The sequence below is a fragment of the Papilio machaon genome, chromosome 12 (genome assembly GCF_912999745.1).
Source record: "Papilio machaon chromosome 12, ilPapMach1.1, whole genome shotgun sequence".
NCBI classification, from domain to species: Eukaryota; Metazoa; Arthropoda; class Insecta; order Lepidoptera; family Papilionidae; genus Papilio; species Papilio machaon.
The window spans coordinates 6325776-6351232 of NC_059997.1; the positions used below are offsets into that span (position 1 = coordinate 6325776).

A 25457-nucleotide genomic window follows, 5' to 3' on the forward strand; every position below is an offset into this window, starting at 1 on the left:
CCGCTAAAATAGAAACAATTCGATCTCGAGAAAGGAAAATAACATGCTCTATCCCACAAGGAAGTGTACTGGGGTGTGTACTATTTTTAATTTATATAAATGACTTACCAAAAACACTAAACAAAGAAAAAACCTTGTCAGTTCTATTTGCAGATGATATATCCATTTTAATAAAATATGAAAATATAACCGCAACTAATCCTATATTACAAAATACATTACAAACTGTAACAAATTGGCTCCAAGACCATAACTTAGATATAAATTATAATAAAACTAAAATTATGCATTTCAGAGCACATAATAAATCCGCCCTAAATATAAACACAACTTTTCAAAATACAACCCTAGAAACTGTAGACACCTTTACACTGTTAGGATTAAATATTGACACACATATTAATTGGAAAACACATATAGAGTGCATTAAATCAAAGCTGTCCAAATTTACATATGCTCTTTTTCAATTAAAATGTAGCACAGACGTAAAAACAGCACTATCAGCGTACTATGCATATGCATACTCATGGCTGACATATGGTGTAATGCTCTGGGGAAATAGTGTAAATAGCCAAGATTTATTTATATTACAAAAGAAATGCATTAGAATAATTGCTCAAATAGATAATCAAGATAGTTGCAGACCCTACTTTATTAAATATAACCTACTAACTCTTCCCTGCATATATATTTACGATATTAGTTTATTTACATTTAAAAATATAAAGACTTTTACAAAAGTAAAAGACACACATAATGTTAACACTCGTCACAAACATAAATTACACTTACCGCAATCTAGAATTAAAATGTTAAATGAAAGTCCCTATTATATGGCTGTAAAAATTTTTAACCACTTACCAAATGAAATAAAAGAAGAAGTAGAATTCATAAAATTTAAAAGAAAATTAAAACATTTTCTAATTAAGAAATGTTTTTACAATATTGAAGAATACTTTAAAAATTCAAAACAATTTAACCTCTAAATAAACCCAAATAAGCATACACACATAAGGCAATAAATAGGTAACATATATTAAATGTATTTCTTTCTTTGTTATTGTATATTGTAATTTGTATTGTATTGTATGTTAAAAAATTATATGTAACGATGCCTGGAAAAGGCGAAATGTTCAATAAATAAATAAATAAATAAATAAATAAAGTTAAAAAGAAATTTCAAAATTAAACTTACGTTAGAGAAAAGAATCATTTTAAACAGATTTGTAGAATATTACAAATAAAAAGTTATAATTATATGATATGTGGTACACTCTGATTAATTTAAACCTTCTCATTGATTCGCAATAAATATATTTCGATTATTTAATTGTCCCCAGTGAAAGTACTTATACCGAGCCTCGGACGTTGCGTGCCGTTCTGATTGTAAGATATAATGATAATTTTAATAACTATTGTGAATTTGTTATTTAATAGAGATTGTAATTAATGAAGTATTACTTATTGTGGATGTCAAATTAGAAAATATTTACCAATGATTAACGTAATATGTCATGAGATTTATCTTCAATTAAAAATGAAAAAATGATTTTATTTTTATAAAATATAAGAGATGGTCAAGTACAGTAAATTTTGCTTAAATTTCAAATAGTAATTAAGCTTTGTTGCATGGCGCAGACGGTACAGAGGGTAACGCACCCTTCAAGTTCACAGCAACCCTTAGGGGTGGGGGTAAAAGCGGACGACACGCATTCACAATACAAAGCTGGCAACTAAGCGAATTTATTTCCTTAAAAATTCCTAAAAAAAAAATATTTAATCCTAATATATTTAGATATTAATTTTTTTTTAAAAATCCGTGTAATAATGATAGCAAATTTTACGATCAAACTTCGCGATCTTTGTAGACACAACGCACACTGTTATAAACGATTAGCAAATATTACTCATTTGCTTTACCGAGAGTTTGATAAGGATATCAGATTTGTAACGTGATTCATAAAAGTTAAATGCATTCAGACATACCTGATAGGAAATATCCAATAAAAATAAAACAGTTAATGAATAACTTTAAAAAACACACACACTGCACCAAAGGTAACTTAATTAAAAAAAACTCTATTTACGTTTGAGAGGTATTTAAAAATTAAAAATATTGTAAAATGTCATTGCACAAGGATATAGCACATTGCGGCAGACAGGAGAGTTTTCGTGCTATCGATCCTTGGTGCTACATTTCCTGTTGCATCTTTTACTCAATAACCTACATTTAGTTCATTAGAAGGAATATTACTATGGTTACTATCACATTTATGTGATGTTTATTACGTGGTGTCGATCAGCTGAAAGTAAGCTAACAGTCGACTTGCGCACGTCTTGCGAGCGCGAGAGCCGCGCGCAACTGAGCCCATCACCGTTAGCTCCGTACTACGTGCAAGTAAACAAACAGCCCGTGCTCTCAGTACTCTCAGTTTACGTACAACATAGCAACTGAGGACGCAAATGGAAACAAACTATTGTAATGCTTTCTTAGAACGGATGCGGTTTCTGAACTTGTGCGAAACAATTTCAACTATTTTTCAACTTAAACTAACAATAAATAAATTTTTGAGATAAAAATAACCTACATAAGTTTAAGTGCCGCACTCATAGTCGGCAATTAAGCGCTACGAGAGTCTTCTAGATTAAGTTTCTCATACTAAATCTACACTAAGGGGAATCAATTAAGCTGATTGCGGCTATAAGATTTGTAGAGACATTGTTTTTGCCTTGATGTCTTAACGGAAACAAAAAAAAAATTCGGTCTAAATAAAGTAAGCCTATCCAGATTACGTCATTATATACAAAGCAACAAAATGAACAATAGAGCAGCACAATCTGGTAAACAATGGGAAATAGCGGCCGAATCTCACGGGTTACCGTAAACAGCCGTGTAATACCTGATGTCGCTTTTCGCAAATAAAGCTCCGTCACGTCATCGACCCACATTTAGGGTCATCGTAGCGGTAACTCCAGTTTTTTTACGGTTTACTTATGCATTATAAAAAAAATGTAAAATCAGTAAGCAGTTACTTAATATTTCACAAACTAAGAATTTAATAAACTACATATATTATAAACTAAATATCATACTGTGATACTTATAGAGATTACATAATGCAGCATTTACCGAGGCATTTACCGGTTCCATTCACACGATGACCTTTAAGCATCTTTATTCGATCCTACTTGAAAACGTGACCGAGCTTTAACATATATAAAACATTAAACATACAACAAATTTGCAATTTCGTGTAATACAAAATTCAATTGATTATAAAGGTTGATCTAACTAAGTCGCAATTAAAAGTACAACTAAAATTTTTAACGTTAGTAAACATTGACTTAGTTAACTACAAAGATAATAATGTCGAATATGGCAACAAAAAATATTCACAGAACGTGGGAATATGTGTGGGCAAAAGACGCAAGAGCGACGATCGAATTTTTTACCGTAGTTCGGGTAAATTGAATGCACAAAACTTCACACGGCCGGTAGTGTGCCGCTACCGTTATGAGTTATGCATTTTTAAATGTTTAATAAAAAAACATATAACCTGCTGATACTATATTTTATGTAATCACGTAACTCGTGTTGTTTAATTAATTTGTTCTAAAAACTTTTTCTATTTTAGCTTACACTTTTGTTGTATTCATACTTGAGTCGTTCTATCTTATTGTCTTAAATAGTCAACTGGTTAGAATGTTAATACAACGTATATACTTAATTCTAACTAGTACGTGTTGAATTTCAAATTTAATTGTACACATTTTCTTATAATCGCATATGAAACCATTAGCTTATAAGTATAAAATTGTAAGCCACAGCTGCTTAATAGGCACTCGAGAGACAGGAAACGTTTCTTTAATCATAAACTATTATGACCAATGATTCGTTTCTGGTGTGGATCAAGCTTAAATGTAGGGCTGCCACTGGGTTTTGCAATATACCGATGTCTTCTGATCATAGTAGGTTATTTTTTCGTCTACCGCCAAGGATGAAGGGTGGACGTTTATTTGTCAATCTACCAAGAAGTCAAGGGTTAACATGTCGTCGTTATTTCGCCTCCATTGTTCGGGAAAAGTTCGCAACCCTAGTCACAAGTGGCATCCACCAGAATAGAATCCATATCGCGTTCGAAATAGTAAAACATGGTTATACCTATCAGAACATTACCCTAAATTCGAATGACCGATTGCGTATGAGTCGGTAACGGAACGGCTACGAATAAACGTCATTACACTGTGGTGTCGAAACCGAAAGTGATACGGTTTTCTAATAGCGCGTAACGCAGTAATAGTTCTATGATGTAGATACGATATGCAACACTCACGTAACACAAGTCAATTTAGATCTGCTCCACTGATACGAGGTTTTGCCTGCTGACGTCTATCTGATAAATGGGACGCCTTATTTAAAAATAAAAACACTTTTTAAATGTGTAAATTATTTTTTTTTTACTTTTTTTTTTTAAATTATGTTACTTTTGATGATTTATGTGACTGAGACCTAAACAAAATCAAATGTAAAATGAAAATATAAAGAAATTCGTCAACTAGTATTTCTTCGTCTTACGTATAATGGTGTGAAAATTATTACAAATTTTATTTTATTACTTCTACATTTTACTTACTAATTAACCATTAAAATATTAAACACGAATGTCCTAAAGCGCTTTCAAATTGGATTATCTCTTCGCATTCTAATGTCCAAAGTTTAGTTTCAATAGACATATCTAGTCTAGACAAAGTCTAGACAGACCTGTCTTACTCATAAGATACGATTCGTGAGTTTTTGACCTTTCCCCGGTTAAAATCAATAAAGTCTCGAGTACCGAAAGTTAAACATAATTAGTGTTCAAAATGTTTGTAGCTCTTCACAAATTTTGAATAATACTTATTCCGAAGCCGATTTTTTAGTTGCTTTTTGCTTACAGACCATAACATGCATAAATATACCTAAAATTATAACAAATATAGGTTCAGCTAGTCCTAAATCATAACTACTAATACAAGGATTACCAAAAGTGGTACAAAAATGAAACGTAACGTAACGTAATTTTGTAGAGTAAACCAATTTCTATGAATCAGTTAAAACAATAGACGAGCAGGAAAAATGAGTTGCTAAACCATATCAGTACAAAATAATCCGGCAAGGTGAAATGTTTCAAACAAATCTCAAAGAGAGACACAAACAGCATTCCGAGACACTGGTAATACATTTCGCACGAACCTTACGTCGACTTGTCTTTAATTATTTCCTAGATTCGATATGGTCTTTACGGAAGAAAAACTACCGTTTCCACCGCGTTAACAAGAATCGATACACGAATGGTGTGACAGTGGCCATTTGCAATTTGTTTTGGTCATTCTCTTGACTAAGACGTGTTTACTTACTACGGATATGTATAGAATTTAGTTAGACAACGATCAATCTTAATGCAGTAATAATTCTTTTCACGCCTGTCTTTATATCCTGCTAACTTGTGCAGCTTTATTGTCTCAAGTGGATCTAATTGTCTGCCAGCTTATAGTACGAACTATAATAATTTGTGCAATTTATAAACGTATCAAAAGTTGTTCTTAATAAAATTGTAGTAAATGTGAATCTTAATAGAGAAAATTGTTAAGGATTTTAATGTGCAAATTGTTTCTTTAATTAATCCTAGAATTAAAAAATATTGTAAGCCAAGCGTCGAATGGTACTAGAAATAATACTATATTTATAAATGTAAAATAAATAAATTTGCAGGAAAGTGGTCTTGTCCCGCAAATTAGTAAAACATCCGGCTTTATCTTACCAATCTCCATACTTGATCAGATTATCCTTTCACTCTAGCAACTTTAAGTTATTACGTCTAATAAAACTTTTCCAAGAACTATACCATTATTTTGTCCTTTCAATTTAATATGCAATAGTATCATTTTTTTTTTAAATAACAAAGTAAATACCTTAACGGTTGGAATCCGCCATTCGTCTATTGTCTCGTGAAGAACTTACTATAGAAATGATCCTATTAAGTAAGTTCTTATTCATCTATTATCATGAACCATATCCTAGTAAAAGATTTGAGTTTATATGCTAATTGGACAAAAATATTAGTAAATTATATTCAATTTACCAATAATTAAAAAAATAGACAAAAATACATTTATTCGCTCACATTAGAACATGTAATACAAACAGGTTAAGTCTATAAAAATAACGTTGTTGAGGCGTGGTAATGACAATAACCTTATACAGGCGACTCCTTAACTAAAGCATTAACTGACCTCTAACACCACATTTTATAGGTCAACGACCGACGTTATGCAAATAAGAAGAAAAACCCACAGATAATCATTAAATTTATGACGACAGTCTTTTAAATTAAATGCCAAAATATATAAGATAATTGATGAATCAAACTCGTTTTTACGATATAATAACTGTTTAATCACGTTTAAATGAATAACAATATATTTTAAATCCATACAAACACCAAAAACCTTGAATGTTGCAACATCAAAACTTTTTTTTATTTCATCGTATATTAATATTTAAAAAAATATTCACCAAACTAGATGAATGTGTTATTAGTAAAGGCAAACAATATTGTTATTGATACGTTACCTACTAAATTAATTACACGAATTTCCAATAATTCAGTTTTAAAATCAACCATAGACTCAATAGTATTATGGTAGGAGCACCTAAATGACGTACCGTGTTAAGTGGCATAGAGCACAAAACATAGAGCAAGCGAGAGTTGCGCACACAATAGGTGGGTTTGTGTGCCGAGCGTGAGCCAGCCGCTTTGACCCACAATAACATATAATGTTACGCAACATGCACCGCGGAAGAAACAATTGTATATCGGTAGATAACGTACCAAATGAAGACCTAATTTTTGTTAGAGAAAAATCAGTTCGTACTACAGATAGGACACACTACCTTATTATATTTACATCGAGGAAATTATAAGATTAATAAAAGTAAAATAATACAGTTTCGGCGTAAACTTTAGGCGTATCCTTCGTTGCCAAACTTTGGGTCTTTGATTGGATAGCGTAGACCGACAGAGGTATTAATAAACTATCTTCGAATGGACATATCTCGAGTAACAATAGCTAAATTGTCAAATCAGAAAGTACATGTTTAAATTCTTTTGATAGACAAGCCCGATTCTGAAGTCACACAGATGAGTCATCTTAGCCGGTAAGAAACACATGGACGTTCACATGTAGGTAGACATACAACTAGAGATAGCATCGCCGGCGCACGTTTAGTGAAAGCTCGCAGCTATGTCGCCGACTATGAGCTTTTCATGTTTATAGACGATGTCACGTATAAATTTACCTTAAGCTAGGCAAAATCTGTATACTCAGGTCCCAGGATAAAATAATATAGTTAAAGTGTTTATAACTCTATTCGCGCAGAATTTATTCAAAGATTACCCTAAAAAGATAAGAGTAATTTATCTTCTTCGTTTTACAAGACAAAGTATTTAATCACTTTTTAATAAAGTCAAAAATAAAGGAAATGTTTTGTAATTTAAAAAGGTATTATTAGACAATTAACTTGAACAATTCATTAAATATAACTACGCAACAATTGGATCCTAATAGATATCCAGTCAGTCTAATTTAGAAAAAAAAAATATAGTATCCTCTTCAACTTTTTGGCGTTAAGTTTGTTGCAATAAAATCAGACGTTAATTGAACATTGTGCACATAGAGTACTTGACCCACATGACTTGCGCAAATATATAATTAAATTTAGCACATTAATTAACAACGCGGATGTAAACGTTCGACTCCAATGAATTCTTGTGCAGTATTATATTCCAAATGATTATTACGTGATCCTATTTCATTAAAAAATATAAACATATTTAATTATTCTTTTTAAACATAAACAGAATAAATAATCTACAATTTTATGAATATATTCATGTAACATATTGTTTGAAACCCACAGTAAAAAATACTAAGAGTTGCATGTTTAATTAAATATACTCGACGTCAAAAATAATTAGTACATTCTATATAATAATAAATTAAAAATTAAAAAATAAAAAGACTCTTAGTAATTAACATTAACTTTAGTAGGGGATAGAGCTTTATCAAATTTCACCAATACACACTATTTAAAAACTTTTAGTTAGCAATCATTGTAAATAAACAAAAAGTAAAAGTTCCTTTTCGCTATTTGTCAATCGTCCAGTACTTAATCATCAGTGTTGCATAACCCTATAGTTCCAAGAGAAAACGACCTGAGAGCCATCAAGCGTCAATTTTAAACAAACCACAAAGACAAATAGACTGACCGCCAAAGAAAATTTTCACAAATCGGAGTGAACGCGTCGCTACACACGATTGCAACAGGTTTTGCGTGCAATTGTGACTTTCTTTACTCCCCGTTATTATAAGCAATAGATTATTTAAGTCATACTTCAGTAGATAACTATAATGAACTATAATAGCTAATTACTGAGTAGCTGTGACAATTTTTATTTTCATGCGTTTGTGTAACAGTATAAGAAGCATTTATTTTTAATATAATAGCAAAAATTATTTATATTTTTAATTTCATTTCAAATAAAGATTACTACTTTCTATTGCTATTTAAACAGAAAATATTATGTACACAGTTTTGCAATTTTAAGTGACTTTTATAGTTTTCTAGCGCAATTTGATTAAGCGCAAAATAACGAGAGAACAAAGCATATATATTGTGTAAGCTATACTGAGTGTAATTTCCTCAGCAATATAACTGGGGAGTAATTATACAATGTAATGCGTATCTATCGCAATAATTTGAGATGTGATGCGATTAGCATGCGAAACGAAAGGGAGCGCTCGAATAACTACATTGTATTTCACAATCAATTCAGCGAAAAGTACCAATACAAATGCACTTGAGTGTAAATACTTTTATTTATTTTTCAACACGTAAAGAATTTACAAGACAGTAATAAGTAATTTTAGAAATGTTAAAAAATTTAGGAAACTTAAATGAAGTTTTTTGAGATATTCCTTAAAACAGTTTAACATAAATTTAATTAAAATGTTCAGATTAGACATTACTCTAAACTGAAGCACGTTTCGTGCAAAAATCCAGAGATAAATATCACTAAGTTCAACGTAACTTTAAATTCGCAGACAGATTCTATCTAAGGCTACGATGTATAAATATACCGGATATCTTATTTTTCTTGTATAAAACTACTCTTAGCCTTCATCAGCCTATTTATCTACAAGACGTTCAAATTATAATTAGACGACAAATTGTAAAAATTTCCACATCAATATACCAATTTGATCACATTATACATCATACATTTCCATACAAAACAATAACAAGTTAAATGGGTAAAGACTGACCTGTGGCGCATCCTGGTGTTGATGTGTCGCACCTCGCGGCCGCCGCTGCTCTCACCATCGCTGCCTGACCCGCCCATCTCCATTGTGTGTATCGACATCGACTTGTTCACCTACATACATACAACAAATACATACATACAAACATACATTCAGCTCTAAAATATCTAGTACTATACGATATTTTGGTAGGTTCGGAGCTTTCCCAAGTTGACTAGGCATTAGTGAACCATGCTTTCCCAGTACAAGTTGTTGTATGGGGCATGGGGACTGACATCATCTTAAAGCGCGGTTTAAATTAAAATTAACTAATATTTAATATAAATTGTCTAGACATTTTATTCATAGTAATGTTACAAGGATATTTTTTAAGTTGGATATTGTATTTTTTTTTTTTATATTACAAGGTGGCAAATGAGCAAGTGGCCACATGAATTCGTCGAAATGGCGAAGCGACCGCTGACCATAGACATTCGCAATTGCAGATGCGTTGCCTACCCCCAATCGACGAAGGAGACGCACAAAAAGACAATATTTAACCTTCCTATGCATTTCCTCCTCCATCAAATCCACCTCCCCTTCCTATCCTTTCCTCATAAGAAAAGGGGTGGGAAGGGAAAGAGGACTAAAATTAGTCCTCCGGCATCACACTCATCAGAACTGCACGCGGAATTACTTCCAGTTGACGCCTGTCTTCTGTGTGGTCGTGATATTTCATCAGCGAGCCGGACAATTCGTGCAACTGATGTTGTTGTTGCTGGCATCTACCACTTTTAAGTAATTCTAGTTTTGCAAACACAAAATGGTACTTAAAACGTATTATACTCACAGGTGGAATGTACTTTCGTACAGCTGCAGTCAATTCTTCTATACTTTTTTCTTTCTTCCCAGAATCAACTCCGAAGAATTTACTCTTCGCTGCTTGATTCAAAGCCGTTATTTTGAGTACCGGCGGCTTTTCATCGACCACTTGATTCAAAGTTTTCTCCACGGGCCGACGTAATTTACCCAATTGTATTGGCTCGTCGACTTTTTTCACGAAGCGTCTGCACCTCCCATTCTTATCATCGTCTTCGTTAACATCTTCAGTAGGCCGTCGTCCTAACTTCCCTAATAAAGGGATTCCATCTACATTTTTCACTTGATTTAATCTCTCTTTCAATTCATTAGCACCTGGTAGTTGTATTTTACGAGGATAAGGTTCTTGTAACGTTCTGACGAGATCAGAGTCGGTTCTTGATGATTTTAGTTTATTGTTTTTACGTTGGAACCTTGGCCTCGGCTTTGGGTCGGGGGCATCTTCGGAACTATCCGATGAGGAGCAGCTTTTCTCTGATGAAGAGACACTAGATGCTGATGATTCATCATCCGATGAACTGTCGATACCTTCGTCTTTTAAACCCTGCAAAATAACGTATGGTCAGAGCCAAATACAGTCAAAGATATAAGAATTCAAAATTATCTTTATACTCCTGTGACTTCATGGAACAAAACAGAGAAAATAACTGAAATGGGTGACATAAAAGTGTTATTATGTTTACCTCAGAGCTCTCCCCCTTGGCCAAGGTCTTGGGTCTCGCAGGTACAACTGTGGAGCCCGACTTTAAGATACCTCGGACTTCGGGTGTTATCATTCTCTGTGCGCGTTCCGATGGCGGACTGTCGTCCAGGTCTGTAAGCAACCAATAATGAATCAATAAAGTAATACTGTTGTTAAAGTTCATGTACTAAAGAGTTATGAAAGGTCAATTTTTTAATAATCAATGGGTATTTATTTGTAAGTTTTATGTGACATGGACGTACGGAAATTACGTATTTGTGAATGACATATTGTTGTGCGTAGTAAGTGTTCGAGAACATTCTAATATTGTATAATCTTTGCCAATCGGTTAATTATTTGCACAGGTGTGAGTCGTGACTTTGATGGAGCTATCGTAAGTCCGTTTGCCAAATTGATTACGGCAAATATGAACATTTCACGACGTGATATGGATTACATTTTTTAAAGGGAAGATTAAAAAAAATCACGGTTCAATTCCTTATGCAATGTATAAAATTGTGAATTATAGTTTATTTAAAACTAAAAACACGTGTTATGATCAAAATAAAATAACAACACAATCAAAACTTTACAATGTATTATAATAAAAACTACACATGCTCGCAACTTACAACATGCAGAGTGGGCGATTGCTATTTATACTTCTTTTGAAGTGTTGGCACTCATAAAGTGGTATTAAAAAAACAACTCAACTTTATTTAAATCTATCCACTTATTTCGACAAAAAAATATTCGGAATAAAGGACTTTTTGTTTTTAAATTTAAAAAAATATTCGACAAAAGTTATTTGGTATCCAGATATGAAAGCGTATCATTCAGAGCTATTAATAAACATGTTTTTATTATGGCTCGATAAATTAGAGTACTGTACGTCTATTAAATTTTAAAACACTATTCGTAGAAAAATGATCCATTACCAATTGTTCGAATAAGCGAGAGCTGAAAATAAATATTAGTCAAGTAATAAAGCATTCTTTGTCAGTTGTTCAATGTTGATTTGTAATGGTGGGTTTATATTGCAATAAGGTTGATATTATTGGCAATGTTTTTCTTGATTCATAGTGGAATAGTTTTATAGACAAAATGGGGGGGGGGGGTGAAATTGGCCATTCCATTTAGAATAGGACCAACTAAGAACTTGCTTGACGACTTTTAAGACAAGAAATGGTCCTTCGAGACGGATATAAATGATTAACAGATAGTGGTGAAGCCGGTAAATTACATCAGCAACAATAATAATATTGAAAACCATTATAATAGCGTACAAACCAAAATTCATATTATTAGTAAAATTTCAAATGCAAACATTTCACCAGAAAAAAAAAATCAAACTTGTACCCAAACTTTGTTAATTCAAACCTCACTGTTATAACTGAGAAAGCTTGTAGTGCATTAACATGCAGTGCAACGTAAAACATTCCGCATGCATAGCCAAAAACTGACACTTACCTTCACAACTAATTAACTAATCGATACGCAATTAGTGCAAAACCCAAAAAAAAGCCCAACTGGCTCAAGCGCAAAACGGCAAAACGAAAAATGAACAAAATCAGACCTAAGCTTCTAAACTTTGAGTTCTGGCGCATGAGAAATTCTAAAGAAGTGTTGCGCGCGCTCGCAGAACGGAACAGTTCCATTTTGAGTTGAAAGTCATTAGTACGCGGCATGTCCTCGTGCGTCAGCGACTTGCTCAGTCGCTCGTTCTGTTCCAAGGCCTCTTGTACTTGACTAGCTAACACCGGCATCGTCCTGAGGCGGGAGGCTCTCGGCACTCTCTCCTCCCTGGGGCGAGGCAGGCCCGCCATGGGCGGCTTGTGCGTTAGCTTCGCATTGAACATCCTCATCTTCTCTGCCAGGGACATCTTCGCCGGATCGTCTTCATCTAACTTAGCTGCCACCGGTGAGTGCGTGCGTATTTACATAACATTGTGCAGTGTTTAGAGCCCGGGACATACACATAGTAGTCGACATGCAAAAAAAAAGAAACAAAAGCGGACGATCAAATGAAAAGCCTTTACTCGATCACGTTTTCCATAAAAATGCATTTCGCATGCATCTTTCAAATCTGAAAAATAAGTGATGTAGACTAAACGAAATTAGCTATAAAAATAAAATTCTAATAAAATTAAAAATTTAAATACTATAAACTATAATAAAGGTCATTAATGTGGTCTTACCATCTTCATCTCTGTCTAACACGTTGGCGGTGCTCTTGGACTGGGCGAGGGGCAATTGCTCGTTGGGAGGCTCAGTATCGTTCTCCGAGGGCAGAATGGGCTGGGTCTTGAACCTGTCCATTATCGAAGGACTATCCTTCAACTTTGAGCGGCTGTGACGAAGTAAAGGTTTAGGAGTGCCTGGAAAATATAAAAGGAGTCCTATTTAAGCAAATTCGTTTCATACTTCAAATTGGGTGCAACAACAATGGCTGCAGTAATAACGTCATTTAATGGAAGTTGCAATCGAAAAATCTAAGGTTTTTAAGGGGAATAATGCTAACAAGGTGTAAGGTCATAACTACAGAAACACGAGATTGTGTATTTTGTCATGGTGTGCCAGACGCAGACTTATTTTCGGGCAGAATTGTGTGCAGATCGGAGTGGCTATCTATCATAAATTAATGTCACGCGCGCATCAACACTCGCAGAAAGCAATTTATCCTCGACAGTCATCAGATGTCACTTCAGGATATTTATTAAGCATTATGTAAAGTGTTAGGCATTATGTGTTAGCACAAGAACATAAACATTTTGACTGTTAACTTTTAGGTTTAAATTGGTATGTTAAATTTAAAATGGATTTTTTAACAATGTTGTTGATTTCAAACATCAAACTATTCTTTCTATTTGACATTCAAAAAGTTCTACAATGTTTTTAATATTGAGATTTTACCTTTAGCTTGTTGTTGCAACTGTTGCCACATGCTGGCGCGAGCGACCACACTGTTGCTCTTGACCAAACCGAGCGCAAACCCGCTGTGGTCATCATTGTCTGCATTGTCTTCATCACTCCCTCTGTCCTCAGGACTTCTTACGGCTTCGGTCTCAGTAGACTTTCTCTCCCTGTCCATCGTGATAAGTTCCCGCTCAATGGACGCCGAAGACCAATCGTTACTGCTACTGTTCGTCGTATGATTCTCTCTTATTTCTTGACTTTCGATCAAACCCAGTTCCTCTCCTGGAATTTGATATACACATTAGTCATTACAATGTATCTACCAAAAATATACGACCTAAAACACTTAGCAAAAACATTGTTTTCACACCGCCCACAACAATCAACGGCGTTCAAATTCGACGGATGTTTAATTCGTACAATATGATAGATAACAAAAAAAAAACGCCATTTGCAACCAACAGCTGACAATGAATACGTTACATTGACCCAAATTAAAACGACAGAGACATCGGCAAGGTTGAACGTGGTTTATTTTCAAAACCATCCTAATATGATCGTAGCGGCGTTCACAAATTCTAATTTTAACAAACGCAACATAAACAAACGGCAAGCGAATGCACGCCGGCCCGCCCCGATTCCATACACATGTTTACCTCATGACGTCGAAACGTTTAGCTTGAACCTCGCTAAGTCAAAAATTGTTTGCGCAGTACAAAGCCATTCGCCGCACACAGACTCGATAAAAATAAATTTAATATAGCACTCGGAACGAGCAAATAACATTAGTGGCGGCGTGATGAGCAACATTTATTATGAACACTAACCAGATTGCGGGCCGGAGTCCCTGGACGACGCTCGGTTGTACACGCCGCTGTCGCAGGACACATTTAGGCTCCAGTTGTCCGCCTCCTGCTGCCGTTCGTCTTCGTCTAGCGCGCGGCTATCCTCGTCCAGCGCCACGCGAACCTTGTCCACTTCCTGCTCTATCTCCTCAAGGGATCGATGATGAGCTTCACGATCTTCAGTTATGTTTTCGTGGTCGAGGAACGTGGCTTCGCCGTAACGATCCTCTTCGCTCACGCCTACCGGCGACAAAATTTCCGACGGTATTTTAATTTTAAAGGATGTCGCTCCGAATGGGGGTGAATCTAAGTCCGCGAAGGGATCTCTCTCGGGTTCTTCCGCACAGAGGCCCTCGGGCGAGAAAGCAGCACCGGACTCGACGGGTCGACTCGGAAAACTACAGGCCGCTGGGCCGTACGCTTGGAAACTCGCTTGGCTCGGCTCCAAGCTGCGAAATGAGAAAAGAAACGCGTTAATGTGGAACACAGGCGTTCGCAAGAAAGAGACGGCCGCAGTTTCAGATCACCTTCATATGTTGCAATAATTTATGGCACAAGTGATCTGCTCCAGCGTAACCGATTTATCGATATAGGAAAGATTGACATGATGAGGGAAATCATCTAAATATAAATGTCTACAAGTAATTTTAAATACGTTAATCAGGTTTCAAAAATTTATCTGTCACTTTTATAATCATTAGTGATCTATTTATTTATTTATTTTATTTATTGTTTCTTATGAACTAAAAATAATAATATGTATGAAACAGAAATCATCTTAAACTAGGAACATATTTTTAGATTTCTCTTGTTCATGTACATTTGGCAAGCGCTGATGTCTCAGTGGATAAACATCCGACTTATAATTTTGACGTTCACGTGTTCGATTCCCAGTGTGTATGAATAGACATTTACTGATTCGTCTACAAGACACAAATTTAAAAGCACATACTCCAACACGATATAGCATTAACTTACTACCAGATAACGTCAGTTTATTTGAGCGTAGCGAAAAGCATAAAGGGATCATTATCCAATCTATCAAGACTATCAACATACAAAACCTCATTAGAACAAACGTGATATTTAAACCCAATTAAAACTAGCCAATATTGATCCATGCAAGGATTTTTTTGTTGAAAGATTTTATGTAGAGATTGCAGAGTTTAATAAAAAAGACTATCACGAAATAACATGTAATGAAACCCGTACTGGTGCCATTTCAATGATCTAGGAGCAATAGTTGTGCGTGGTGTAAAGTACAAGAGATCCAGAAATAGTGGTTGACCCAGTAACTGGAGCGCTTATTTCCGTCATCAAGATACCGAGCAGACAACAAGTGGCCGCAACTCGGATTGATGTTAACATGCCACCACTACACTGGTTCTGTACAACCATACATAATGACTGAACTTTTGACTATATAACTATGTATATGAAATATACAGATAAATAAAAAACGTTACAATAGTTTTGATACATATGCTTGTAAAAGATTTATAATAGAAAGGTGGCATTTTGTTGTTCAACCAACTATTATTGAATCAAATAAAAGTTATTTGCAACAATCAACAATCAATAAAATTTGAAAACACAACAAAAGATATTGAACGTACCAAATAAATCAATCAAAGCCATTCCCAATTTATCGAATTAAAAAAAATATCTTAATGACAGAAGTGTTACTCACAATTCAGTAAAAGGAAACTTCAACTCGAAATTATCCATGACGATTTTTTCTTGTTTATTTTTTATCATTGCACAAAACAAGCAGCCACAGAGTGCACACGATTACAACACCGCAACCCAAATTTATTTCTTACGCTATCAGTGAAGTAGTGATTCAAACAGCAAACTGAACCAGAGAAGATGATGTCAGAAACGAAAACACGAAATTAGCGCGAACCGTACACTGATTTTATGATACGATAATTAAAAACAATACTAAACATCGCTCTATATTGTAACCAAATTAAAACACAAAGAAACAGTACGTTTTAAAACAAAATTTAATTTCGTAGTACAAGTATTAATAATTACTTGCAAAATTGTTTAATTATTACGAGAGCATGCGTTTAGTAAAATATTGATAACTTGCACAAAGAAATTCAACATGGAACACGTCTTATCTTGTCTAGTCCATGGCTTGGCACTAAAAATGAACACATATTATTCTTTTCTTAGCATCACTGACTAATAGTACAGTGACATTTTAAGGTAGAAGAAAACAGCCAAACGTGCAAGAACTATTTAGTATTATTCGTTTAAAGTTCGGAGCAATATAGAGGACACAAGAATATTTTTATTGATAATATACACAAAGGGTAAACAAAGACATGGTATGAGAAATATAGAGCAATGTGAGTATTTGATATCGGTACAATACGGTTTGGGCCATCAAAATAGTGGCGAGCTGCCAAGATACAAACGGCGGTTTCTTGCTGCGTGCAGTATAAAATATAATCAGTTGTACGTGAGAAAATCCATAACATTGAGCATTATCACAACACGATTTAATGACGAATCACTGTACTTGCAAAGAGGAAGATAGAAATCCAAAACACGCAGATATATACGTAGACATACTCAAATCATAACATTTTTGAATAATATGTTTTAATAAAAAATGGGAAATGCAGAACTGTAGAGAGTCCTGCTATATGTAATTAGATAATCATTACAAAAGAAAGTAACTGTATATTAAAATATTATTTTATTTAAAATTGTTTTTAATTTTGTAATATTTGGGAATCGAGCTTGTCACCAGAGTTAAAGTTAACTATCCATGAAAAAAGTACATGATACAAGATGAGCTAAAATAATTATTTATTACCCTATTATTATTACCATCTAAAGAAATCCTTGTCTCTTACCTTGAAGTGATAGACCTCATCTCGTCTATAGTGACGGGCTGAGTTTTGAAGCGCTCCTTGTCGCGTGATTTCTGTTTCGACGTCGAGGGTTGATCTCGCATAAACATTTCCTTAGTTAAAGCTTGCTCCATTGTCTTTATTCTAGATGCGATGGATGGGAAATTCTTGTTTGTTGAATTATCATTTATGTTGTTATCATCCCAAGTTTTGTTTTTATTTTGTTGACAATTTTCGTCCACTTTTAGTCTACGATTATTTAGAATGGACAGCAGTTCATCATTAACATCGCATAATAAACTCATAGAGCGGGGGTTTACTTTAGGTCTTAAGTTCCTTCGGCGAATAACAGCACTAGGATAGTTTTCCTCTTGGTCGGGCGTAATATTCAAAATTCGTCGCGGTCCCGCCGTCGACAGATCACTGGCATTGGCAGAAAAATTGGTATCGCAAATATTACTATCGTTTTCAGCACAAAACGATAGTCTCGGCCGTGGAGATTGACTGCGATCTCTCGTGAGACTGGAACCTCTTTGCTTTAAAATGGGTTTAACGGTGGTCTCACATTCTGAGCCGGAATGATCCGATGTCTTGGATCTGAGGAGAGAAGGTCTCCGAGAACTTCTGTCGTCTTCGCTCAAATCGAAACTAGAAGCGTGGCCTTCGTCGCCTGAAATTTTTTTAGAAATTTTGAGTATTGGTTTTTTCGGCATATCGAAATCGTAATCTTCGTGCTCTATTGACTTTTTCTTTAAAATCGGCTTGGGCGTTTCTGAAGGTAAAATTTCTGGGCACGGTCGTTCTTCAGAAAAACTTTTTTTCTTTAAAATAGGTCTAACTATTTCCTTTTCCTCTTCAACTATCTCTGCACCGCCTGCGGCTGCTAAAAGTACAGCTTGAGCAATAGATACATGAGATGAAGTGGTACTGCTACTTGAACTTGAATTAGATTTTCGTTTCAGAATACTATGCGGCTCAGGGGAACTATGGGATAATTCATCATTAGTTAGTTCCTCTTCACGGCTTAGTTTTCGTTTTAGAATTCCTTGAATTTGACCATCAGGAGATCTATTTCTTACGACGTCTTCCAAGGACGACCTCCTGTTCTTTAAGATTGGTTTGTTAATATCCGAGGTACCGTCATCTGCGAAGGACACTTCTGGACTACAGGAACGCCTTCTTGCAACTTGAGACTCATCTAAGCTTCGCCGTTTTTTTAGTATACCCTGTCTTTGACGATTTTCTGAACGACAATTTCGTGGTTCAACTACATTAGGCGAGAATGTAACTGGCGGCGAAGCAATGGCATTACTCGGAGTATTTACAATTGTGCTATCTTCATGTATAGATTTTCGCTTTAAAATCGAAACTGGCGTATGATATGATAACGTTGAATTATCGAAACGACGATTTTGACTAGATATGTCCTTATCGAGATCAGAAAACATAGCATTTTGCTTTTCAAAGTCTATTAACCGTTGAGCAGCTGTGTCGATATCTTTCAATCTTTCTGTAACACCTCGATTGTGAATTGGCCTGTCATTAACAAGACCATAGTTATAAGTGTGATTATTATTTTGATGTTCAGTTCCAAACAAGGTATCGCAACTTGGTTCAGGAATTTTCAAATTTATCTTATTACTAGTTAAGTTATTTGACAATTTATTAACCCTATCTAACGTTTGTTTCGTTAGTGCAGCTAGGCTGTCCATTTCTTGAGAAAGCCTGGAATTGCTAGAATGCGGCCTAACTGATTCATGTAGTGTAAACATTGTAGTAACGTTATCTTTTATTTTTTCAGTGCCACCAGTAAAATTTGATTTAGACTGTAGAGACGAGTCACCACTCAGTACAACTTTAGAAGATTCGTTTTTAGCGTCATTCGTTTGTTTCGATGAAGTATCTAAACTAGTCAGTCTTTTCTTTGAATTGTGATATTTTTCACTAAAATTTTCACTTTCTTTTTGAGCTCGCTGTCTTCTTGCATTGCGGCTATTATCACTATCACATTTGACTTTTTCTGGACTTTTAAAAGAAGCCTTAATTCTGGATGAATCCAGTCTAGATCTGTTATCTGATTTTAACGCAGTATCTTTACTTGATTCTTGTTTTATCGGTGACTTTGAAGGACGTCTTAATTTTTCAGGGGATTTTTTAGACAAGGGGATACAACTAGGTTTTGTGCCGTTTTCAATAGAACGGCGTTTTTCGTTGGTTTTATTTTCGGTTAAGTTATTCGAGGGAGATTTGTTTGAAGCGTATTTTGTATATGTTATATTGGTAGTATGTTTAGGAGATACTTTGGAAGACGGTAATGAGTTTTCAGACTTGGTATGAAGTATTTCGATGGATCTTCGGTTTTTGGTTTTGGCCACAGTTCCTGTAACAAAAAATAATAAAAATTAGAAACAAAATTTTTGAAAATATTCGACTATTGCTTGATCATGTAGGATTATGCCTCGAAAAAAACTTTCTTAAAAAATCCTTTAGACACTTGTAACATAATTTATGACTGACATCCACGCTTGCTTTCAGTCATGTCAACCCAAAATAACGTCGTTACATGGAAGGTTACGGTCAAGTTTGATGTTAACCACAACATGGATGGAGTAATGATAGCAAAACAATGTTCCTTTAACCATCTGTTCTTCCACTTTTCGCCAAAACGAATACGAGGAATTATAAGTTTCGTATATAAGTAACAGCAAATTTTACAATTTATAGTTTGTGTTTTAAAATGTCTCATTCAGCAACTTGTATACCTACGTTTTCATAAAAAATAGTTTCATTTTTAAATCCAAGTTACAAGTCAAAAGATACGTTACTTCACTTCCTAACATATTTCGGTTGCTCTGTACACGATACTGGCATATCAATACATAGTATAAAACAAAGTCGCTTTCGCTGTATGTCCGTATGTATGCTTAGATCTTTAAAACTACGCAACGGATTTTGACGCGGTTTTTTTTAATAGATAGAGTGATTCTTAAGGAAGGTTTGTATGTATAATAAATGCATAATATAGTAGAGAAACACTGATAAATTTAAAGTTTTCTAATGTGATGTCGTAAATAAGCACGTTTTTTTGCGCTTATATTGCAAACGCTGGCTGAACCCTACGAGATAGACCAAAATAATGTACTACAGTATTGTTCACCTTAAAAAGTTCAACAGAAAAGTCCGCGATGGTATATGTCTATCTCTTAGGGATAACCCAGCATAACCATTTTTATTCTTTTACGAAGTGATTTTAAACAATACAGCATTAATCCTTATCCATTTAAGTACCTTAAATAAATTGTGCATTTATTCTGTAGTAGGTATATTTTGCATTGCACCCGTGCGAAGCCGGGGCGGGTCGCTAGTTAAAAATATAATTTTAAAAATGTACGGACAAATCTATTATATTAGCAGAGTTGAACGAACCGAATTCGCAGTCACCAGCTGCGATAGTAATACGTTTTTATTTCCTGCCACCCAAGCGTGATACCGTCCCAAATAGCGAGCTATTTCATAGCCATTTGTGAAGTCACGATGCGGCAGTTTATTTACTGATAGTCATTAGCTCTCGTAGTTAACTGGTGCAAGAGCTATTACATATTAGTTACATTTCACGTAGGCACAATATGTAATAACAATTTAAAATAAAAAATGGACTAGTCTCATAGTTATACTATCGAAAAAATATGAAACGTTTTGAATACATTAAAATATGTCAAGCGGTTTACTGTCGGTTATTGCGAGAGCTCATTTTTGTAATCACTGTATTTCTGCTATAAACTTGGATATTACTGGGAATCGCCCTAAACTTTTAACGTATATTCGTTTTCGATTATTATGACCATGAAACTACCATCAACGCTCAATAAAAATACATATTCAAATGCAAATTGCTCACAGCATTTCTGATTCCTACAAACGCTGTACAGAAATTACTAGCGTTCTCCCGCGACTCCGTGAAGAAAGAATGAAAAAAAAGAACATTAATAAACCTACGTGTTCTTCCAGACTATATTCTACATCTGTGTCAAATTTCATCAAGATCCGTTGAGTCGTTCCGAAGATACCTTCAAACAAACATCCATCCATACATCTAAACTTTTGCATGTACCTATATATATAATATTAGTAAGAAGTAAGATTGTTGATATTCAAGGATCGTTGCTTTACATTTTTTTAAAAAATAGATTTAAATAATATAATTAATTACTGCTAAAATGTTATCATAACTCTAGTTACTGGAAAATGACAAAAAGAAACAGACGAAGATTTTTGTTGTGATTATAGGTCTTTCGCCGATTTTTTTTACTTCTACATCTTGTTTAAATATCGATAATTAATAATATTGTATTTGTGTTCTTTTTGTTCGTCGAAGATGACGATGTTTCGCAAGTTTGTAACATCGCTACTGACACAGTTTCGCCTTCGAAACAAAACATATTAGTTTAAACTCTGAGAGAGATCGCTTTAGTTTTGTTCCTATTTCGAGATGGAGAAATGAATTGAAGTTTAGAGTTTGTAGTTTTGATACAATGTTATAAAATAATCCAATGAAGCTTCGCTGTTTCGTAAAGTTAGGATCTAACTTTACGATTAATTCAATATTATCTGATCACCAGAGTTCAGTGTTTTAGTCGAATAGCTTTATTAGAATCCCGTTTCTTACGAACAATCGTACTAATATAAATGCGAATGTTTAGATGGATGGAAGGATGTTTGAAGTTATCTCCGGAACGACCTAACGGATGCTTATGAAATTTGGCACAGTCGTAGAACATAGTCTGAAAGAACGCATAGGCTACTTATTAAGTTATTTTTTAATTTCTCGCAGTTGGAGCCGCAGTCGAAAGCTAGTTAATAAATAAAACAAAAATGTTTGTTGCAATAACTTTAGTTTTGAAAATTGAGAATTAGAAAAAAGTCAGACAGTAAACGACCTTTACTTCTAGTACCATATACAACGCTAAGAAAATTATATTTTTCTTCAAATTGATTTTTTCATCAAAGCCATTAAAAGTATATAAGACACTTCAATTTCGTCTGAAGGTCAATAAACAAAAACCGTACAAGGAGACCCAATGTTTAAGTAGAATTTCTTAGAATTCGCAATATTCAATGAATCAGTAGGCAAATGAAAGCGTTAACGCCCACGTCTAGGTTTCCTCGCCCTAGTAATTATATTTACTATCCAATCTATTATGCAAACCTGCGCAAGTAATTATCTTTACGACCCAATTTACTGAACTATAACTTAAACAGAAATCAACTCTAAATTTTTGAAGTATTTTATAAAATGTGAACGGAAATATCGTGAAAATTGACCATAATTTTATACAGATCCTGAATTATTTAAGTAAACCATACTTTTAATTAGTTACCAAAGACTAAAAAATATTAACTTCAAATCTAATTGTCACGCTATTCTAGAGCAAATAGACTAAGCTTAGTGTTACTTATAATCTTACTTTCGTTTAAACCATTACTTTATTGCGCACCACAATCACTATAGTTTAGATGATCAAAAATTTCACTTAAGTATCGATACCCGTGTTCCGTTAAAATATTACAATACATCCATCTCTCAATGACGTAACGAGACGGGAAAAAACATAACAGCTGTTACGCGACAATACAAAGTATTGTCTGCCGTCGCTTTGTGTTCCTACGATATTACTTTAACAGAACTCCTCTCGTATATTTGCAAATACAAAAAAAAATAAAGAGGAGACAATACTTAAAAGGTCACCAAACAGCTGTCTTTTAACAGACTGTCCATAAGTTACATTCGAAAACAGGATGTTGGGTATGAAGCTACACAATACTATAACAAGAGGTGTGGTAATTGTAACGACTACCCATTATTACGATAGGCACCCTTGTGTTTTGCAGTATCAAAACTATCTAGTTTATCTATAACTTGCTAGATAACTTAATACAATGTACTTAATACACAATATCTAAATATCATATGTAGTCTGCGAACAAAGACTTTTCCTGTTATTTTACTTTTTATGGTAAATGTACATACCGCATCGGTTTATGCAAAAAAATTTCCACAATTTCAGTTCAGGGGCGACGCTGGAACGTCCAAATTATAGAAACCGAACATAAAAACTGACGCCTGTCGAAATATTTTATTGTGCAAGTATTTTTTTACTGGCATCCGTCGCCGGACCGAATAATTTTGCACTGTCCAGTAATTGGTGCCGCGTCGGCAATTGGTAAGCGTGAGGTCACAAACCTAATGATTAACTACAACGCCTATATGGCAATGTATTCCTAGATACCAGTAACTCATTACCCGTTCACGCCCTTGACACGGCGTGTGCCAATCAGACAAGCAATAAAACAATACAACTTATCTCTATATTGTAAGCTATTGAACTATTTAGTACCTTATTGGAAAAATGATACTGCACGTAATTTTTCAATTGCTTTTCTTCTAATGTTATTTATTTTTTCTAATACTTTACACGCAAATACCTGATTGCTTAATTTTATGTTGAAAGAAAATACAACAACAAAAATACAAGGTTTGCTGATTTTCATTAGTGGCATTGGTGCATGATGATTTGCAAAAATATTATCACAAACATACCGCAATGCCACAAATGTGATAGTATTTTCGGCAAACATGATTTGCAGTTTTAAAATAAAATATTTATTTTATTCGCGGTTACAAGAGGCATATGTGCAGAAAAATTCATATTACGATATGACAGCCATTATTCGCAGTAATAATCATTGAGGTCATGAAAACTTGTGTTCAGTTGCAACGAGGTATGATTTTCAAATCTGACAACAGAAATATCTAAAAAATACTAATAGTTGCTAACATTTAAAGGTAAAAATTATGGGTACCTTAAAGTATACAAAATTAATCTTAAAAAAAAACGTAGATTCAACTGCTAAAAATAACAATCCAAGCGTAACATAAGTCAATGTCATGAAATCGTCATGCCTATTTAGTGCAATATGGAGCAATGATAAAATTACGACAGCAGATAAAATCGTAAAATCAACCGGGCGAGATAAAGAGCGAGAGAAATGAAGGCATCCAATTATGAGATATGACACGATTACGTCGAGTTTACGACTGACCGAGGAGACTGCAGACGCTGGGACCCGGGAAGCTGCGACGAATGAATAAGTCACGTTCCGAGAGCATTACAATTCTTCGTAGCCGCAGTAAAACGGATAAGTTTACGATACGTCTATAAAGAACGCAAAGATAAGACGAAACAAAAAACAAATATCGATACTCATTTAAATACCTATCCAATACGGATTTGCGAATAAGGATAATACCAGACAAAATCGTATTAAATACATTTTTAACAACATGAAATACGAAGTACTTCGAGAAAACAATTTACAAATGTATTCTCCTTTGAGGGAGTAAAGCTAAGAAATTCAATAGTCTTAAAAGCTAAGTAGTGACTAGTGAGTCGTGAGAGCAATGAAATGAAAAAACGTAGAGATCAAAAAAATGTGTAGAATAATGTTTCTGAAAGAAATTCCCGTCTAGTCTTACCATTAAAGGCGTCTACATAAAAGTCTTACTAAAATCACGTGTCGGATGAGATTAGTCTGAGAGTGAGAGAGGAGTTGACTGAACTAAGTTTCACGGCAATCTGTTCAATGTACTCGGAGTACTAACGGTTTCATTGGCACAAAGTTCGTAGCCCGAACGTCAGAGACGATTACCCTCTTAATTAATCAAGTACTAATGGAGTAACAAGGAATGCTTTGGTACGGTTAACACTACAATATGAGTTTTGGATATATATTTGTCAGGATTGTGTATTTTTGTCAATTAAAATATAAAGAAGTCTGAATTGAGTTGTAGGTGTAAGCCATTGTGAGTGAAATACTGCGTAATATCGTAATATAAACACTATCCACTATTTGCTATTTTATGTA

At 34.3% G+C, this 25457-nt stretch overlaps 1 protein-coding gene and 1 non-coding gene across 7 annotated transcripts in view; both read right to left on the minus strand.

Moving 5' to 3' along the window:
* LOC106718315 (supervillin) overlaps positions 1–25457 on the minus strand; it is a 145026-nt gene that overhangs the window by 59026 nt on the left and 60543 nt on the right. For 4 of the 6 annotated variants that reach the window (XM_045680375.1, XM_045680374.1, XM_045680377.1 and 1 more), the window contains 8 exons: positions 17538–19914; positions 14647–15113; positions 13817–14101; positions 13102–13281; positions 12480–12815; positions 10905–11035; positions 10193–10765; positions 9367–9476 (listed from right to left, as the gene is read on the minus strand). In XM_045680375.1, coding sequence (XP_045536331.1) covers positions 9367–9476; positions 10193–10765; positions 10905–11035; positions 12480–12815; positions 13102–13281; positions 13817–14101; positions 14647–15113; positions 17538–19914 — 4459 coding nt within the window. Of the gene's footprint in view, positions 1–9366; positions 9477–10192; positions 10766–10904; positions 11036–12479; positions 12816–13101; positions 13282–13816; positions 14102–14646; positions 15114–16354; positions 16535–17537; positions 19915–25457 lie in introns of those variants that run through there. The other 2 variants (XM_045680379.1, XM_045680376.1) reach the window with 2 other exon arrangements.
* Positions 5951–6031, minus strand: LOC123721541. The gene has a single exon (XR_006756259.1). It is a non-coding gene; the product is annotated as a small nucleolar RNA U3 (small nucleolar RNA).